At 37.4% G+C, this 17,293-nt stretch overlaps 1 protein-coding gene across 1 annotated transcript; it reads right to left on the bottom strand.

Annotated features, from left to right (window-relative positions):
- Positions 1-25: 25 nt before the first annotated feature.
- Positions 26-4,381, bottom strand: LOC140141300 (short-chain collagen C4-like). Its single transcript, XM_072163129.1, has 3 exons — positions 4,319-4,381; positions 1,875-1,980; positions 26-549 (listed from the first exon to the last, which is right to left on the bottom strand). Exons 1-3 carry the CDS (start codon positions 4,379-4,381, stop codon positions 26-28), a joined length of 693 nt encoding a protein of 230 aa, XP_072019230.1.
- Positions 4,382-17,293: the final 12,912 nt, after the last annotated feature.

Below are 17,293 nucleotides of genomic sequence, written 5' to 3' on the forward strand. Positions count from 1 at the left end.
TGTTGACTTAATGGATTGACACAATTTACATTGTGCAAATGGCACAACCCAAATCGTCGCCAGGTTTATATGCAGAAGGGAAACCACTATCTTTACCAACTTCGATTTCAAAAAAGTAAGAAATTGGAGCCCTGTTGTCATCGCTCTCCGTTTTGCCTGTGCTCTCGAGGTTTCGGTCAAGGCAGACATGCTCGGTTCGTGGATGATTCCATCTAGCTGCGGCCAAGATACCATCGTACTCCTTGGTCCAACCAGTCGGGCATTGCGTGGTCGCGGGCATCATAAAGGATTGTGATCGACCCTCTCGGCTTTGACAGAAGGCGCATGGGGCTCCGTGATGATGCCGTTTCCTTAGTGCACCTGGATCACCCGAGCGGTAATTCACCGCATAGATTCGTGCTCTGGTATCCTGAATGCCTGAAACCGATTGGCGTAGCTGAGGCTTACTTGGTAAACATAGATAATTGGAACCTCCACCCGGTACATCAGGTCCTGCTCCACTGTTAGGGGCACTATCCAGGCTCGCTCCTTTAGCACCGCCCGCTACGCCTGCAACAAATAACAATAAGAGCTAATAAGTGCGCAGTGTCCATGATGAAATTGCTTAGGCTCATACCATGCCCACGCAGCTTCTATATACAGCATGTCTCAAAAAAATTGTGCAACTAAAATGCGCCCTCTTTAGCAATTGGAAAATACCGTTGTGACAAAATGCTTACATCAACGTCAAGGGCATTGTCTTAGCTCTCAAATGCCGTTTAGTCTGTTCAATTTGCTTGTTTTAATCTCGAGATATGCTTACTTAACAACAAAAGGGTAAAATCACAATTGTGCCACTTTTACTATACTAGGGAAGAGGGATGTACATGTAAATCAATGATTGATAGCATCAAGTTTATCAAGAGTTCCATCGTGAAATCAAAAGAATGCATTAATTACACAACAATACAAAATTGTTTTTACTGTTTTATCATGATAAAGGTATAATGATTCTCTTTTTCCACAAATTAAACGATAAATAAATATTTCACATTCTGATGAAAATTAAATACATGTGCATGTCAATGATTTTATCATAAATAATGTTCTCTTTGTCATTCAATACATGTTAAAAGACAAGCAAATATTGCACACTTATAGGTTAATGAACTTTGACAAGTTCATGAAATTAGACAAAATAATGCACGCGCGACGATGTTGATGCGTCTAATGCACGAGCCCCGAAGGGGGAGTGCATTAGACGCATCAACAGCTATCATTGACTTACATGTACAGCCCTATTTCTAGTAAAAGTGGCACAATTGTGATTTTACCCTTTGGTTGTTAACTAAACATATCTCGAGATTTAAAAGAGCAAATTGAACAGAACAAACGGTATTTGAGAGCTAAGACTGTGCCCTTGACGTTGATGTAAGCATCATGTGACAACGGTATTTTCTAATTGCCACAGAGGGCGCTTTTCACTTGCAGAATTTTTTTTGAGACAGGCTGTAGACCATGATACGGCTTCCTCAAGACAATCAAAGCACTGTAGGGTCTATTGTTCCATTGTGTCCGATTTGAGCTCTGACATATTGAAAAATGTTAATTTCCAATTTATATTCATTCAACGTCCAATTTTCGAAATTGGGTGACTTGTGCTTGGCAGGTGTGAAATACATCATCTAACTGGGCGTTTTAATTACGTAACGCATAATGGCATTGACATCATCGAATGGCTGCCTATAGTGCTGTTAGTGTTAGGCCTATGGGGGGGGGGGGCTGTGTTTAGTTTCTATAATAAAAGGCCTACATTTATTTATCATTCCTTTCTTTTCCTTTCTCTGTACTTATTCTTTCTAGTGAGTGCCCCCCCCCCCCCGTAATTTACTTACCACTATATACTAATTCCGCTGTTTCGGGACAAGTAGTGCGCCCCCATCGTATATACGTCACTCCAGCTGCTGATGGTGCTGATGATGTGCACTGAAGATTTATATCCTGGTAATTAACAAATATGATATTTGAAAGAAATATAAATAATAAATATCATGCCCGGATATCATGAATTCTGACGACAGTTGCGGCGCGGAAGCATTAGGCGGAGGAGCCATATTTGGCGTTAGCTTGGGATATTTAATTATTTTCTTCATTTTCCACCTAACATACCCGGGTGTAAAATTAATAAAATAATTAAATATCCAAAGCTAACGTTAAATACGTTGCCTCCGCCTAATGAGTAGAAGACTAGTAGAATATCATGTAGGCCTATGATTCCGTAAGAAACCCGCTTATAGACCTTTTCACTATTTCCCATCATGCACTATTCCAGGGGGTACTTCCGCCTGTCGGGTGTCGCAAAACACATCATCTCTCCGGGGGTGTACAGAGTTTTGTTCACTACATTCTGGAATACGGTCGGGTGCCGTCATCGGAAAAAAGAATCACGAATAATGGCGCACGATTGCTCATGCCTTTCGACATTTTTATACGTTATCGATATTGGCTCGTCGGGAATAACATTTTTACACATTTTATAGACCTGGAGGTGAAAAACTAAAGACGGGACTCGCAGTGATATCCTGGTATTTAACAAGTATTTGAAAGAAATATAAATAATAATTATCAGGAATTATATTTGTTTGTTTGTTTTAAATGATCTTCCCGTATGAACTCGCCATAATAGGAGAGGGTTACGGTTCACACTACCCCTGGCCCAACTATAGGCCAATTTCTACAAACTTTTACGTCTTTCACTTCGTCGTAGGGCGGCCTATATGTTCAATCTTATTGATAAATATCAAAGACCCTAGATACAAGAGTGGATACAAAATAATAGCAGATTTTGTATCCACTCCTCCATCAAGAATCCCCAATATTGATCAATATGTTGATCGTGTAGGCCTATGCATCTTAACAATCCTTTTTGGACGGTACAATATTTGCTCTAGCCTTTTGAGTAACCAGAAAGGGCTAACTGGTTCCAGTCTCTAACAACACCGATGACAGTTGCTGCGGAAGCATTACAATAATAGGGAGGACGAATAGAATCATATACGAGTGGATATTCAGATGGTTAACATCTGCCCCCCACCCGCCGCGTATTTGGAAAAGATATGTAGATCATACCTTCGTGGTGATAAAGTCTACGCACATCGGAGAATTCACTGATCACATCAATAACATTGATCCAAGTATAAAGTTTACGCGGGAGGAAGAAGAAGACGGTAAACTTCCATTCCTCGACACCTTAGTTTGTCGCCAACATGACGGAACTCTCAAAGTTAAGGTGTACAGAAAACCCACACATACAGAGCAATACTTGAACTTCTCTTCTCACCACCCACTTGAACATAAGCTCAGTGTTGTGAGAACGCTACTTCATCGCGCGGAAACTGTTGTGACAGATCAAACAGAGGAGGAGGAGATCGCTCATGTTAAAAACGCCATAAGGAACTGTGGATATAAAGACTGGACTTTCTTCCGCGGCCAGCCCAAGGAGAAAGACCGCGCTTCTCAGAACCCGGACTCGGAGACGGCCAACAAAGGTTTTGTCACCTTGCCTTACATATAGAAGGCCTTTCTGAGAAGTTACGCAGAGCGTTTAGGACTGCGGGATTTTCTACCAATTTCAAACCACAAAATACGCTTAGGAGTGCTTTAGTAGCCCCAAAAGACAAGACAGAACCCATTAAGCAATCTGGTATTGTGTATGAGATCACCTGCGCTGATTGTGATGCAAGTTATATCGGCGAATCTGGCAGGAAGTTAGAGAAAAGGATTCGTGAACACAAATCCACTGCCGGCAGTTCCAAATCAGTGGCCAGTGACACGTAGTCAGATCAAAAGGACACCAGATTGACTGGGAAAATGTAAAAGTGCTAGAACGGGAACAAAAAGAATATTCCCGCAGAGTTCTGGAAGCTATACACATAAGAACTCAGAAACCGAGACTGAATCGTGACAAAGGACTCGAAATAGACCCAATTTGGGACAACCTACTGATGGCCAGGGGGGGGGGGCGCCGCTACATCGTAACATCCTATGACGTCATTCTGTCAATCATATATGACGTCATCAGTGAAGGTTATCCCGATCGTAGACAAGATACCATCACAGCATCACCATCTGCTGAAGACGCTAGTCGAACTAGTGAAAACGTTCCAGGTGAGCGAAAAATAGTGTAGTGTTGAAGTTAAACTCTTTAATCACGAATAGAATCATGTTTCTCCGTAAGAAAACCTCCTATAGACCTAATGTACATTTGACCTTTAAACTTACAATTACCGTATAATGGCATAGTTTTGATATAATATATTTTATCAAGCTGTATACTTACATTAGCTGATCCCAAGGCAGAATTGGCAATGATGATACTAAGAACTATGGCCAACTTGTCCATCTTGAAATGCTTTTCTGATGAGTAGAATTCTGGAATAGAAAATAAATGTATAAAGACTACCGTGATAGACTACGTAATAGAGCAATGCACAGTGTCATCGCCCCGATATCTTCATGGCAGAAATTGCCATGGTAGGTTGAATCCACCGCCACGCATGGCCATTTTGTATCGACCTGTTTAATAGTTTTGAGTCGCACAATAGGCCGAAGGACATCTGACTAAGGCTACTGACAATAGCCCCGATTAGCTCGGTGACTGACCTCGCTCTGTGTCAGTCGAGCAAGGTACGACATAAGTCATATGCTTTTAGTTACCTTTACGATTGGCCTATACACTGCGCTATATAATTCGGCACATATAACTCAGAATTAGGCCAAAAACAAAATTGTTGTGTTGCCCTCACCCGACCGGTCCGATTTTTGAAAATTCTGGAAAAGCTTTTTAGTGTACAAAAGAATACCGACCCTAATTTTTTTTTTTTCAGATTTCAAATTCAGATTTTTTTTTTTTTAAGTCAGATTTTTAACATTTTCAGTCACAACAAAAGTGCATTTTCAACAATTCTTTGGCATTTTAAATGCTCATTCTTTAATTTTTTGTGGAAATTTTAGTGTACAATACTGTTAGCCACTCATTGTAACCTTAAAATATTAGAAATAGCATGTTATAAAATAAAAAATATAATTAAAAAAAAAATTCCGACCGTCCGGTCCTCTTGATTTTTGCCTTGTGAGGGCAACACAACAATTTATTTTTTTGGCCTTATTGTCTGTTTTTGACTCAAGACGCAAGCTACTCTCTCAAGACGCAAACTAATGACTATCATATCTGTTCAAAATATATATTCAAGCGCAAGGAACCACATCTGGTTTCTTTATACGAAATCATTTACGGGAGATATTCATCATTTTCTACCCCGCTATCCAAAGATTTTCTTCTCATATCAAACTCGTGCATAGCACTCAGACACTGTGCTCTGCTGACAAAGTAATTATTAGCCAGGCGATGTCGGTGTGCAATGCATATGCCAACGACAAAACCTAAAGTAATGTGCCCTCGGAATTTGTCTAACCGCTCGAACCTTTCAATTATTTGACTTAGTTAGAAAAGTCTTTTCATAATAATTTCCCGTGTAAATAAACTTTGTACGGTAACTCTAGTTTCAATTATGATAGCCCCGCTCCATTGTTCATTCATAATTCACGCACGTCTCTGATATTAGGAGTGGGCTTTAAATGGCTCATACTTTCTTTTGCTTGGTAAACAGTTTTTCATCTCAGCATGAAATATATGACAAATATTTTGAGCTTATTTACTTATATTTAGACACCAAAATCATAGCAACATGCCAGAAAAGGAGTACTATGAAGGATTTTGTACTCGAATCCACTCCCTCCACAATGATAAGGTATTGTGACACAAGAGGGCGTTGCACACTTTTTTTTCTCGGACACTAGACCAAATATTGTGTCATTGCATGTTGCAAACAAAAATATCCAAAACAGTAATTTTGGCTTCGATATAGCCCACTGGTACTGATATCACTCTTGAAGCGTCATGTCACATAACAGTATCATATTTCAGAGACGTCTCATAAATCACATACTCCCTAGTTTCAAAACCCAGTCGCAAACGATATTAGTAATTTTGGTGAACGTGCCAGCTCAGTGGGAATAATTTTGTGAGTAGGCCTTATCATCAGGGTTGTACTATCTAGCCCAAGTTGAGTGCCTGCTAATTTTACTATCCAATTGATGATTTAGAGCCCAGTCTCGGGTACTCTTGGGATTTTTTTACTTCAAAACATTTGATTTTGGCCATTGCAATCTAAGTGTGTTCTGGGACCATTGTCAGAATTTGCACAGTCTTCTGTCTGATAGGTAGATATTTGCTAAACATAGGAAAGCTTACTATTCTAATATACTTAGCTTCGTTCCGATGTGCTGCACAGAATGCCCAGTTGTCAACAAAGCTCGACGTATGTGATATCACAGACCCCATATATGTGAAATCACTGACCCGTCCGTGAGTTACGAGTGCCCCGGCCGAACTGATATTGTTCCCTTTTAATTTCGAGCCAAAATGAGGTAAAACGAAGATAACTGCTATTTCATTCCAGCGCCTACAATGCCGATTACTTTAGTATTATTATCATGAATAATTGGCATAACCTCACACAGCTTAGGACGAACAAACAAGACCTAAGACGAATAGCGAGTATGCACACAGTTGGTAGGTCTCTGATTCAATGAACTCTGAACAAAACATGAGATCTTAAATGCTACTGTAATTAAAGCACTTCAGGCTTAGTCTTTCACACATGGTATTGTATTACACCATTGAGCATTACAATCATACAAAAGGTAAAAATTCAACAAAATTGAGGACGTCGCTGTGAAGCAAGTCACATGTTATGGCTGTAGTATAACTGTTCGTTATACTTTTTTTTTAAACTTTGGAAAACTCGACCGAGTTTTTAAATTCATTTACTGCATGCGTTATGTTCTAAGCACATTAGAACAGCTTAGAACTTCATATCATCATATGCCTTCAAACAGGCCTATGATATGCTCTTGAATTGCTTATTGTTTAAGGTAACAAGCGTCAACTTGTAATGTAATAATTATTCTCTTCGAATAGAGATAAACTTGTTTTTGCAATAGACCTGACCTTTAATTCTAATAGTCTTCCATACAAATTTTACATTACCCATGCATGTTCGTGTTCTATCTGAAACTGCCTCATTTCAAATATTGAGTTTTGGTTTTGGTTTTGGTCACGTGGTTTCCTATTATCCTGCCTAAGCTCTTGACTCACAAGATTATTGACATCTCTATTTCTGCCTTTTGTTAGAAACTTGAAATTTGTAGGAAAGAGATTCGGTTTTAATTTCAGTTTCTTGGTGTGAAGACGAAAATCACTTAGTTTGAAGTTACCTGATCTAAGTATACAAAAGAAATGTATAAATATCACCGTGCCTTATTCACGAGGAGAGAAATCGAGCATGTCAATCCACATTGAAAAACGTGGTTTCGAAAATCCAATAAGCTATAGCTATTAGGCTGGTGAAAGTCGATTCCGAGTTTATCGTCCCCCGCCCGCGTCACTTTTTGGACACCAAAAACACCCGCGTCAAATTTTCAAAAATGCCAAAATAATTCATTATCTTCAAAGTATCAGTGTTTTCACCAGTTTTAGCAATTGGAAACATATATTTTTGTTTGTAAAACATATAAATTTATAACTTGGAACCAAAACCAGGCTCTTTTCTAACTTTTCTAGCCCCTACCCATATAAAAACATGTTTATAAATAACATGTATGAGTGTGGCTTTAAATCAACACTCACTTTAGGTCAATAATGAAATCTGATGAAATAATGAAAAATGAAAAATGAAAAAGTCACCTCACCAACCTGGGAAAAAAAAGGGACGATAAACTCGGAATCGACTTTCATTGGCCTTATAGGTTTGAAAAATTGTAGACCATCGAAATATTTGCATTCGAAATTACAAAAGAGGCGACTCATGTCCTTATCGCATGGATACGACAATCGATGGAAGGCCATTATATCACTTCCGATATAAGCTAGTGACTTTTATTGAAGCAATTTTTACTGGAAAAATGAAGATAGAGGGGGAAAGAGTGTCAGGGAGGTAAGGGGAGGGAAAAAAGAAACTGATGGGAGAGAGCATTGGAAGTAGAAAGGGAATGGTGGGGAGAGGAGAACTCGGAATATATCGAATGTAGGGGGAGGCGATGAGGGGCGAAGGAGGCACTTAGGGAAAAGGAGGTTATATAGGTGGGGGGAGGGGAGCCTCAGGTAAGAGGTATGGGTTGTGCTTACCGGGGATAATAAACTAATTCATAATCAAATCATCTCCATGCATCGCTTTGTTTCATACAAACAAACAAAGCCTCATCCACCCCTTAATATACGCGCATGATTTCTAGGCCAAGACACGAAAGTGGCCCAAGCTATTTTAGGTCTACTCTATACAATTGACCCTACATGTATGTTCGCTTGTAGACCGATTTTATTGAAACAAAGCTTATGTAGTAGCCTTAAGAAATTACGAAGTAAAATTCAATACAATCAATAAGTAAAATGTTTACCTAATGCTATTTTCTAAATTGTATAGTTGTTTTCTTTGTTAATACCTGTAGTATACCATGAGTAAATCAGACAGTCCATGGAGCTTCTTTAGTCTGCAAATGCATGATCTTTTATGCACTTTCCGCTGTGGACACTATGTAGGCCCTAAAACTCATATTTTCTTCAAAACATAACTTTGGAAATATTAAATTAATTTGTTTTCATTTGTTGAAACACCAAATACTTTCGTTTTCTTACAAATCGAATAGTAGTACTTACAGACATATTTACCACAAAAAGTTCCACAAAATATTTCAAAACACGGTGCTCTACACAAACCAGCTCGCCGATTCACATAGCAATCAATAAGCTGGCGACGAACTATATAACAATAACAGGTTACTCACCAAACACGAAACTTTAGAACAGACCGGGAAAACAGAAGCTACAGTCTTCAAACTTCAGTAACTATCGTACTGGGTTGTTGCCATTGAATGCATGACTATCGGTGAATGTTGAGTGCTTTTATGCCTTCAGGATAAAGTGACAGATGGTAATACGTTCCTGGCCTGAAGAAATATTGCAATAAACCCTGTAATATTATCTTTTGTTTAGTTCAATTTTCCTCACAATTATACGGACATATATTATAGAAGCCAATTTTTTACCTAGATTGTAATACGTGGTGACCAAGAACTTAATTAGTAATAAATAACCGTCAATAGATTGCTGTGGAAGTTGTCTTTGACACTAAAGATAGTGGTTTGTTACAGATTTCTAACCTCTCTGCTCGGGGTGCACCGCTCAGTTCGACACGCCGCTAGTCCAACACGCATCTAGTCCAACACGCCACCCATACTTAGGGGTGCGTCAGTCGGAAAATGAAAAATACTGCGCTAGTCCGAAAAAAGCATACACTAGTCTGAAACAGTCCGACACTGCCGCTAGTCCGAATCTGAAAACACTTTTACAGTCCGATATGCCGCTAGTCCGAATCCGAAATACACTGCGCTAGTCAGAATCTGGAAAACACTTCTTCAGTCCGACACTGCGCTAGTCCGCAACTGAAAACCATAGCGCTTGTCAGAAACTGAAAATCACAGCGCTAGTAGTCCGAATCTGAAAAACACTGCGCTGGTCCGAATCTGAAAAACACTGCGCTAGTCCGAATCTAAAAAACACTGCTCTAGTCCGAATATCGGACTAGCACAGTGTTTTCCAAATTCAGATTTGGACTAGTGCCGTGTTTTTCAAATTCAGACTAGCGCAATGGTTTTTAATTTCGGACGAGCGCAGTATTTTTTAGATTCGGACTAGCGCAGTGTCGGAATGGCAAAGTGTATTTTAGATTCGGACTAGCTGCGTGTTGGACTAGTGAAGTGTCGGACTAGCGGAGTGTCGGACTAGCGAAGTGTTGGACTATTAAACGCCCTGTATAGTATATACCCCTTCGCTCGAGTATAATAAGGTTTATTATGGCGGATCGGAGGGGATAGGAGCATGAACTAGCGGTGCAAATAAAGCTGACACACAAGAGGAATTGTAGGATATCACATGCAAGGCTTTGATAAGGGTTGTCATATCCGTTCTAAGAGAATGATTTTACTTGTGAGTGATAACACTTGTTGTCCAGATCGAGTTTATGGCCCTCGATCGGTTCCCGGAAATGTTCGTAAACTTCAATATATTTCACTCTTTTTATATCAAATGGTGTAAATGTATTTTTATCTATTTTTTTCTGGTTTTTTTTTTATCATGGCACAACATTTATTGGGATATTCTTAATCAAATGAAATTAAGAAAACGTTAAATCACTAGCGTTATTTTTTTAATTATACACGAACGAAATGTGCAAAATTCCACATATGTCACAAATTGTCAAAATAGCAATTCTTTACATAAAATGACAAAAGGTTTACATGCGGTTTTCTGTTCATACAGGGTTTACTTTAACGCACAAATCACGCGCATTTACGAATTCACGCACTTCCCGCACCCCTTCAAATGCAAAGTGAAAAGTCGAACGCATATCTAATCTTGAATGATATAATTGAAGACCGAATTAAAAAGACTAGTTTGCGTATGACGTTCTGTCAACCAGACCAAAAATGCCGTACTGCGCAGGTCAGCAACCAATCACGTCGCGCCTTTGCACTGACGTCAGACGCAAACTAGTATTTTTAATTCGGTCTTCAATTATAGACGATGGAATTATACCCTTCTTATTTAAAGGGCAGGCGCAGGTCTATTGCAAAAACAACATCATATCATTGGTATAGGCTAATATTATGAGGACAATGAAAATGACTCCTTTTTTGAGGAAATAAGACGTTTAAAATTGATATTCCGCAAAAACCTTCTTGAGGGCGCACTACACCCCTCGATAAATTTGTGTCTATTTTTGCATTTTTCTCAAAAACTAATAACACAGTGGTAACAAAAGTTATGTACGACGTATATTATAGGGGCAAGGAATCCAATTACTACATTGGAATTTCAGTGACACAAGACAAGCGTTACGTTATTTATGATAAGAAAAGAGGTACCGCTAGAATGTACCTCATTTCCGATCATATATGAACCGTCTTGAATCACTGAAATTTCAGTGTAGTAATCGGATTCCTTGTCCCAATAATATACGTAAGTTTTGTTACCAGTATGTTACTATTTTGTGAGAAAACTGCAAAACTAGTCACAAATTTATCACAGGGGTGTAGTTACTGTAGTACCCCTTTAAGCGGTGAGTTCCTTCGAACGAGACAGATTTGGCCTAGAAAAAAGGTGACGTCATGAAATGAGATGTGCCCGCTTTGAGAAAAGGGACTATAAACGCTCTCAATGGACAGGACGTATACTGTTGTTGTTCACAGAAAAAAACAACAACTCCAAATTAAGTATTACAAATTTAATGGTTTTTAAACATATGGATAAAATCAACTGCTTCTTTTTTATATATTAGTAAATGGTGATATTACAATTCATATGTATATCAATATCATGAGAAATATTAGGCCTAAAAACTAAATACATAATTTGAGCTTAGAATTTTATCTGAGACTAGCATATAAACCGTGTTAAGTCCACAAACTCATGTATCTGATTTCCATGTATATTGCAATGTTACAGTTATTATAGTTTCAGTTGGATAAAATAACGCATAGTAACAATACTGTGTGGGCTTTGTTTCCGAAATGAGAACAATCTGCATATTGTTATGCAGCATTGTTACGGCAAATGATAGTACAACTCATTGTTGCTAATGTCAAACTTGTCAAAGTGATTGTGATTATATGATGAGAGCATGATAGTGACCGCTTCATTTACCTACGTCATCAGCCAAACGGGGGAGAACACGTACGCTTCAAACGGTACGAGGCTGAACTTTATCCACACAATTTCTCCTTTTTCAGGAGAAATACGCATAAAAAATGGCAACAAGTGTCAACTTGTAATGTAATAATTATTCTCTTCGAATAAAGATCAACTTATTTTTGCAATAGACCTGCCCTTTAATGAGAATGAACCATGAGATTAAAGCTGTAGCTAATGGGGGCATGGGTCAATAGATGTAATTGTATTTACTTTATAAATACTTTAAGCACGCTTGTCGCAGACAAACGGACACAATCAAGCCTTGTGATTGGTTGATACGTCATGTTTCTAGGACATCATACATTAGTACATTGATTTTTTTTCGTAAAGCATTATCAAGGATTAATATCACAGATTGTAGAGCAGATAGGAAGTTGGTTTAGTGGTATTATCCGGGCTTCAGAACCAGGAGGTACCGGGTTCGAATCCCACCTATGCCTAATTTATTTAAAGACCAGGAAAATTACTACAGTAAGTTTATTTGGCGCGCGCGCGATCTCGGTTATTTATTTTCTGATGACTGCGCCTCTTACAGACACCCTCCCTCTAGAATCCAAACCACGGTTCGCTCTTCTCACATCCCTTAAGGGGTGGGGTATGAACGTTTGGACAGTATTTATTGTGGGACATTAGAGCACATCAGATATATCGAATTGCATTCTGAATACGAAGAATGTCCTTCTGATATCAAATAATTTTGATTTTTTGAAAATTGCAATGTCATACATATTTTATGGCAATTGATATTTTTGATATTTAACAGTACTCGAAGTAAACTTTATAAATCTGATGATTTATACTTAAAGTGTATGTAAGTGGGATGAAACGCCGACAATCAATTGAAAATTTTGACCTTTCGTATTGCAGATATGGATTTTTTTCCCAAAACACCAAAAAAATTAGGTCTTTTGGGGGAAAAAATCCATAACTTCAATATAAAAGGTCAAAATTGTCAATTGATCGTCGGCTTTTCCTCCCAGCTACATACACTTTAACAATATGTCATTAGATTTATAAAATTTACTTTGAGGACTGTTATATATCAAAAATGTGAAAAATCTCAAATTTTACTAATTTGTCATAAAACTTGTATTATATCGTGAATTATTTGATATCAGAAAGACATTCTTCGTATTTAGAATGCAATTCGATATGTCTGTTGTGCTCTCATGTCCCACAAAAAAATACTGTCGAAACGATCAAAACGCTCATTCCAGATTCCCAAAGTCGAATGTTCAAATTAAATGTCGAGTATTGGAATACGAATACGTTCGGATTTTGAAACTTGGTAAAAAGTAATAGTTAGTAACTCAAACTTAAAGCAACATCCATCATAGAGTTGTAAAGTCCAACTCTTACTGTCAGATGAAACTTACGGGGGTACTACACCCCTGTGGTAAATTGTTGACTATTTTTTCATTTTTCTCAAAAACTAATAACACCCTGCACAGCAAAAAATAAAAGCTCAATATTGAGTAAAATATTACTCATCACGATAGTAAAAAGGGAGCTAGTCGAATTTTTAGTAATTTTACTCAGCTTCGGTTGATTAATTGTTTACTCAGCACATGTTGATTAAACTTTACTCAATATTGAGTAGTTCCCTTTTTACTCAAAGATTATACTAAAATTTACTCTTTCACTTGGAGTAATATTTGCTCAACTTTTGTTGAGTAAAATTTACTCAATATTGAGTAGCTCCCTTTTTTACTCAAAGATGAGAGTAAATTTTACTCATTGACTATGGAGTAATATTTGCTCAACGTTTGTTGATTAAATTTTACCCAATATTGAGTAGCTCCCTTTTTTGCTCTGAAACAAGGAAAAATTTACTCGTTTAACCTTGAGTAAAGGTTTACGCAAGTGTTGATTAAAACGATTACTCATTATTTGAGTAAAACTTAAGTGAAAAGATTTGTAAAATGATGAAGAGTAAAGTGTTACTCAACATTTTGAGCAACATGAAACGTATTTTACTCAACAAATATTGAGCAAAAAACACTTTCGAGTTGTATTGTGGCTCCATCTGCAGCTGGAACAAAGCAGTATTTTAAAGTAAAAGAATGAAAAGAATACAAAATTAAATATAATATTCTGCATTTTTCCTGGTTTTATTTTCACAATAGGTATCAAATAAATCACAATATAGCATGTCTATTGTCTCATTACCCAATGTGAGCAAACATAGAATAAAATAGAAGCCGGTCACCTCTCCCAAAACTTTTGATGAGAAAAAGTCATTTGAAAATTAATGTTATAGATGCTGAGTGTTTTAAATGGGACAGAAATTAAGTCTTCACTTCATGTTTTAACACTCAAGAATTGTCTAATGTTACCAGGTTCTTTAGTAGCTGATATAGTGTCCAGGAACTGCCAAATAGCAGTGATCAGCCTGTACTGGATATGCTAAGTGATTGTATGTGAATGATTTGGTATATCTTGTGCACAAGTTCTACAACTTTCATCACTGTTGCGCATTGAAAAAGCTTGCCTATCCATTATAAAAACACTGTTCTGGATTCAACTTGCTTCACAAGTATATAAATGGCAGCGTGCGTCCAGTAAAGTTGGCGAGGAACCAGTCCAAAGCTGTGCCTTCCTGAAACATGTAAAATAAAAGAAAATGTAATAAAGGACATTCATTTCATGGATTGGGACTATTCAAGTGAAATAAAGCGGCCTTAAAATAGAAAATCCACCACCTTTTCATTGTATCAACCATAAATCAAAATTTGTTTGGTACTCGAAAGTGATGAAGCAGATGGAAGGTTTAAAATATAAATAACCAAATTTATGGATGTCTTATTTTTAAACTGTCTATAATTGGTCAGATGGTATATAACCAAAAATGAAAACTCTTGCTGAAATTCTTGAAATATTAAAGCAAATATGACATATTTACATGTAATTTACATTGTAATCACCCATTGCATTGGCATTTCTACTTTCATGCGATTTTGCAAATAAAATATCTTTATAATTATTATATTATTATTCCTGTGATAGCGGGCAATGCTATTTTCAAGGGGACACAAACTTTAGGAGACAAGAATTTACAGAAATGCTAAACAAGACAATTATAAGATTCGCGCTTGATTATTCAAAGTTCACGATAGCCAACACCTGTCGGGTGAGGATAAGGGGTTCTACAGGGGGTTTCCCCTTGGCATTTGAGGTTTCATGAACTACACATTCAATGAACTACATGTATTCTGAAATGCACAAAGAAATTGGCAAGTTAAATGCAACATTATTGATAGAAATTTACCTGTTGACTGAAGTTCGTGCATCTTTCTTCAACATCTTTCCTGGAAAGAGGTAGGGCAGTACAAAAATCCCAAAGTCACATCTGATCTGTAAGTAAAATATAGATCAATATTATAAATGCACTGAAAAAGAAAACTGCCTGTGGAAAAAATTTCAAGTGATATTTTGCAATGGTTTCACTCTTCTACTACATATAACTGCAAAAAAAAGTTATGTGGCACGAGTCAACATCAAGATCAGGTCGTAGCAAGAGCTTTGGGGCATATGGACAAGGAGTAGTGTGAGGCCTTCTAAACATCTCCTTTTATCAGCCCTATCCCTATCCACTTCATTTTCGCTTTTGCTCGGGGCCCATGGACTTTGTCCACCCTATCCGCTTGCTACCCGGGCTTGCTACGCCCCTGGTCCCCGGGCCTGGTCCACATCAGCGTATGTGGTCGAATCCAACCAAAAGTGTCCACGGGCCAAAAATAAAAGTCCGAAATAAAAATGTCTCCACAATTTTTCCTTTTGCCCATTGATTGATGACATATTGGCCTTATAGGAACCAAAAGTGCCATTACTAATCTTGAAAAATAAATCCAGGGCGTGTGATAGTAAATGTGATATCAAAACCCAATGTTACCTACGAATACCACTAGGATGCTTTCACTATCGCAATACTAATCAACCTAAAACAAATGGAATATTCCCATTAACGCTTTTTTCGTGTAATGTAGACCACAGGGTGTCAGGAAAATGCTAACTCAACCAGAAAATATTTGTTTTTATTTTTATAACGCGATCAATATGATCTTAGTCAATTTATGCTAGTTTATTTTTTAAATGAAGTTTAGGTCAGTTTCTGTATTTTATTTATCAAATGAGTATGAATCAATTTACACATTGTATAAGAACGAGTATGATATATGTTTTCAAGAATATTAGGAATTATACGCATACACCTAACGCTTTATACAATGAAAAGGTGAAGAAACCCGGGTATTCGTAGGTAACATGAGCGATTTAACAATATCTATATTGAGTTTATAGGTTTAAATTTTGCTATTATGGTAATGAATTAATAAAATGGTAGTTTTTTAGACTCTTTCAGATGGTACGTCCAAATGAATAAATGCTATTACCTTAGATCAAATTTTTTTGATGCTTTTAGCAAGATTTTGACCACTTCATTTTGATATACAAGTAGTTAATCAGCAATTTTACATAATAAATAATTGTTGAATGAATCCGTATATGGGTAATAATAGTGTCCTGGGGTACCGCTTAAAGTTTTGACAATTAATTTCCATTGGTAGGGACACTTCATTACACATGTCATGTATTATGCTGTATTCGTAAGTAACATTTCAGTATTTGTAGGTAAGAATTAGACTTTTGGTGGATATCGCAATCAAAACTTCATTTTATAAAGCACTTTGAATGTATTATTTTCTTTATGTGCGTTTATTGATACTTTAGACCCTATCATGTATTAATAATGTCGGTTCACAGCGGTTGAAAGAGGATTGAAGTAAGAAACAAAGGCGCTAAAGTGACTTTAATTTGCTTAATTGCACACAAATCGCTTAAAACCGTTATTGCAGACTTGTGAAGTCCATCTTGGAGTCAGTTACGTCTTGTGGCCTTTCGTTTGAGGGCAACTATAATTAGCTTTATACCAGGGTCCATCAATGTGTTGTCTAGATCATGAGACAATGAGAACAGTCGTTTTTCCATGGTATTCGTAGGTAACCTTAGCGAAAACGTCAAAAGTTACCTTCGAATAAATCAATTTGGACACAAATTACTCAGAAACCAGAAGGTCGGTAAACATTTAAAATGAAGCACACATGACAGTTGACAAATCCAAGTATTTATCGGCTTCTAATCTTCTTTGAATCTGACTTTTCTTTCAAATGAGCAGACCGTCGTCTATTTGAGTACATATTTTTCACCAATTAAGCCGTATTCAGTTTTGCATGGTGGGCATGTATGTGAATTCGCAACTTTCATTGACATATGATTTGATAGCAAACATACAGGCCTTCGTTATGTACCAATATGGGCATTGGCATGAATGGCGGTGTTTCACAATACTGTCATGATGTCAAAGTGTATTCGTAGGTAACATTCGATTACCGAAATTTACCTACGAATACTTGCTTTTATTGTTGACATCTCAGAAATATTTAAACG

Source organism: Amphiura filiformis, chromosome 2 (assembly GCF_039555335.1).
Source record: "Amphiura filiformis chromosome 2, Afil_fr2py, whole genome shotgun sequence".
In the NCBI taxonomy this organism is placed as follows: domain Eukaryota; kingdom Metazoa; phylum Echinodermata; class Ophiuroidea; order Amphilepidida; family Amphiuridae; genus Amphiura; species Amphiura filiformis.

Bases quoted from the DNA above. Each gene is read 5' to 3' on its own strand.
- LOC140141300 (XM_072163129.1), bottom strand. From the start codon at position 4,381: ATGGACAAGTTGGCCATAGTTCTTAGTATCATCATTGCCAATTCTGCC. The intron at 1,981-4,318 runs GTAAGTATACAG...GTTAATTACCAG, and splicing joins CTGCCTTGGGATCAGCTAAT to GATATAAATCTTCAGTGCAC. The intron at 550-1,874 runs GTAAGTAAATTA...TATTTGTTGCAG, and splicing joins AGCGGAATTAGTATATAGTG to GCGTAGCGGGCGGTGCTAAA.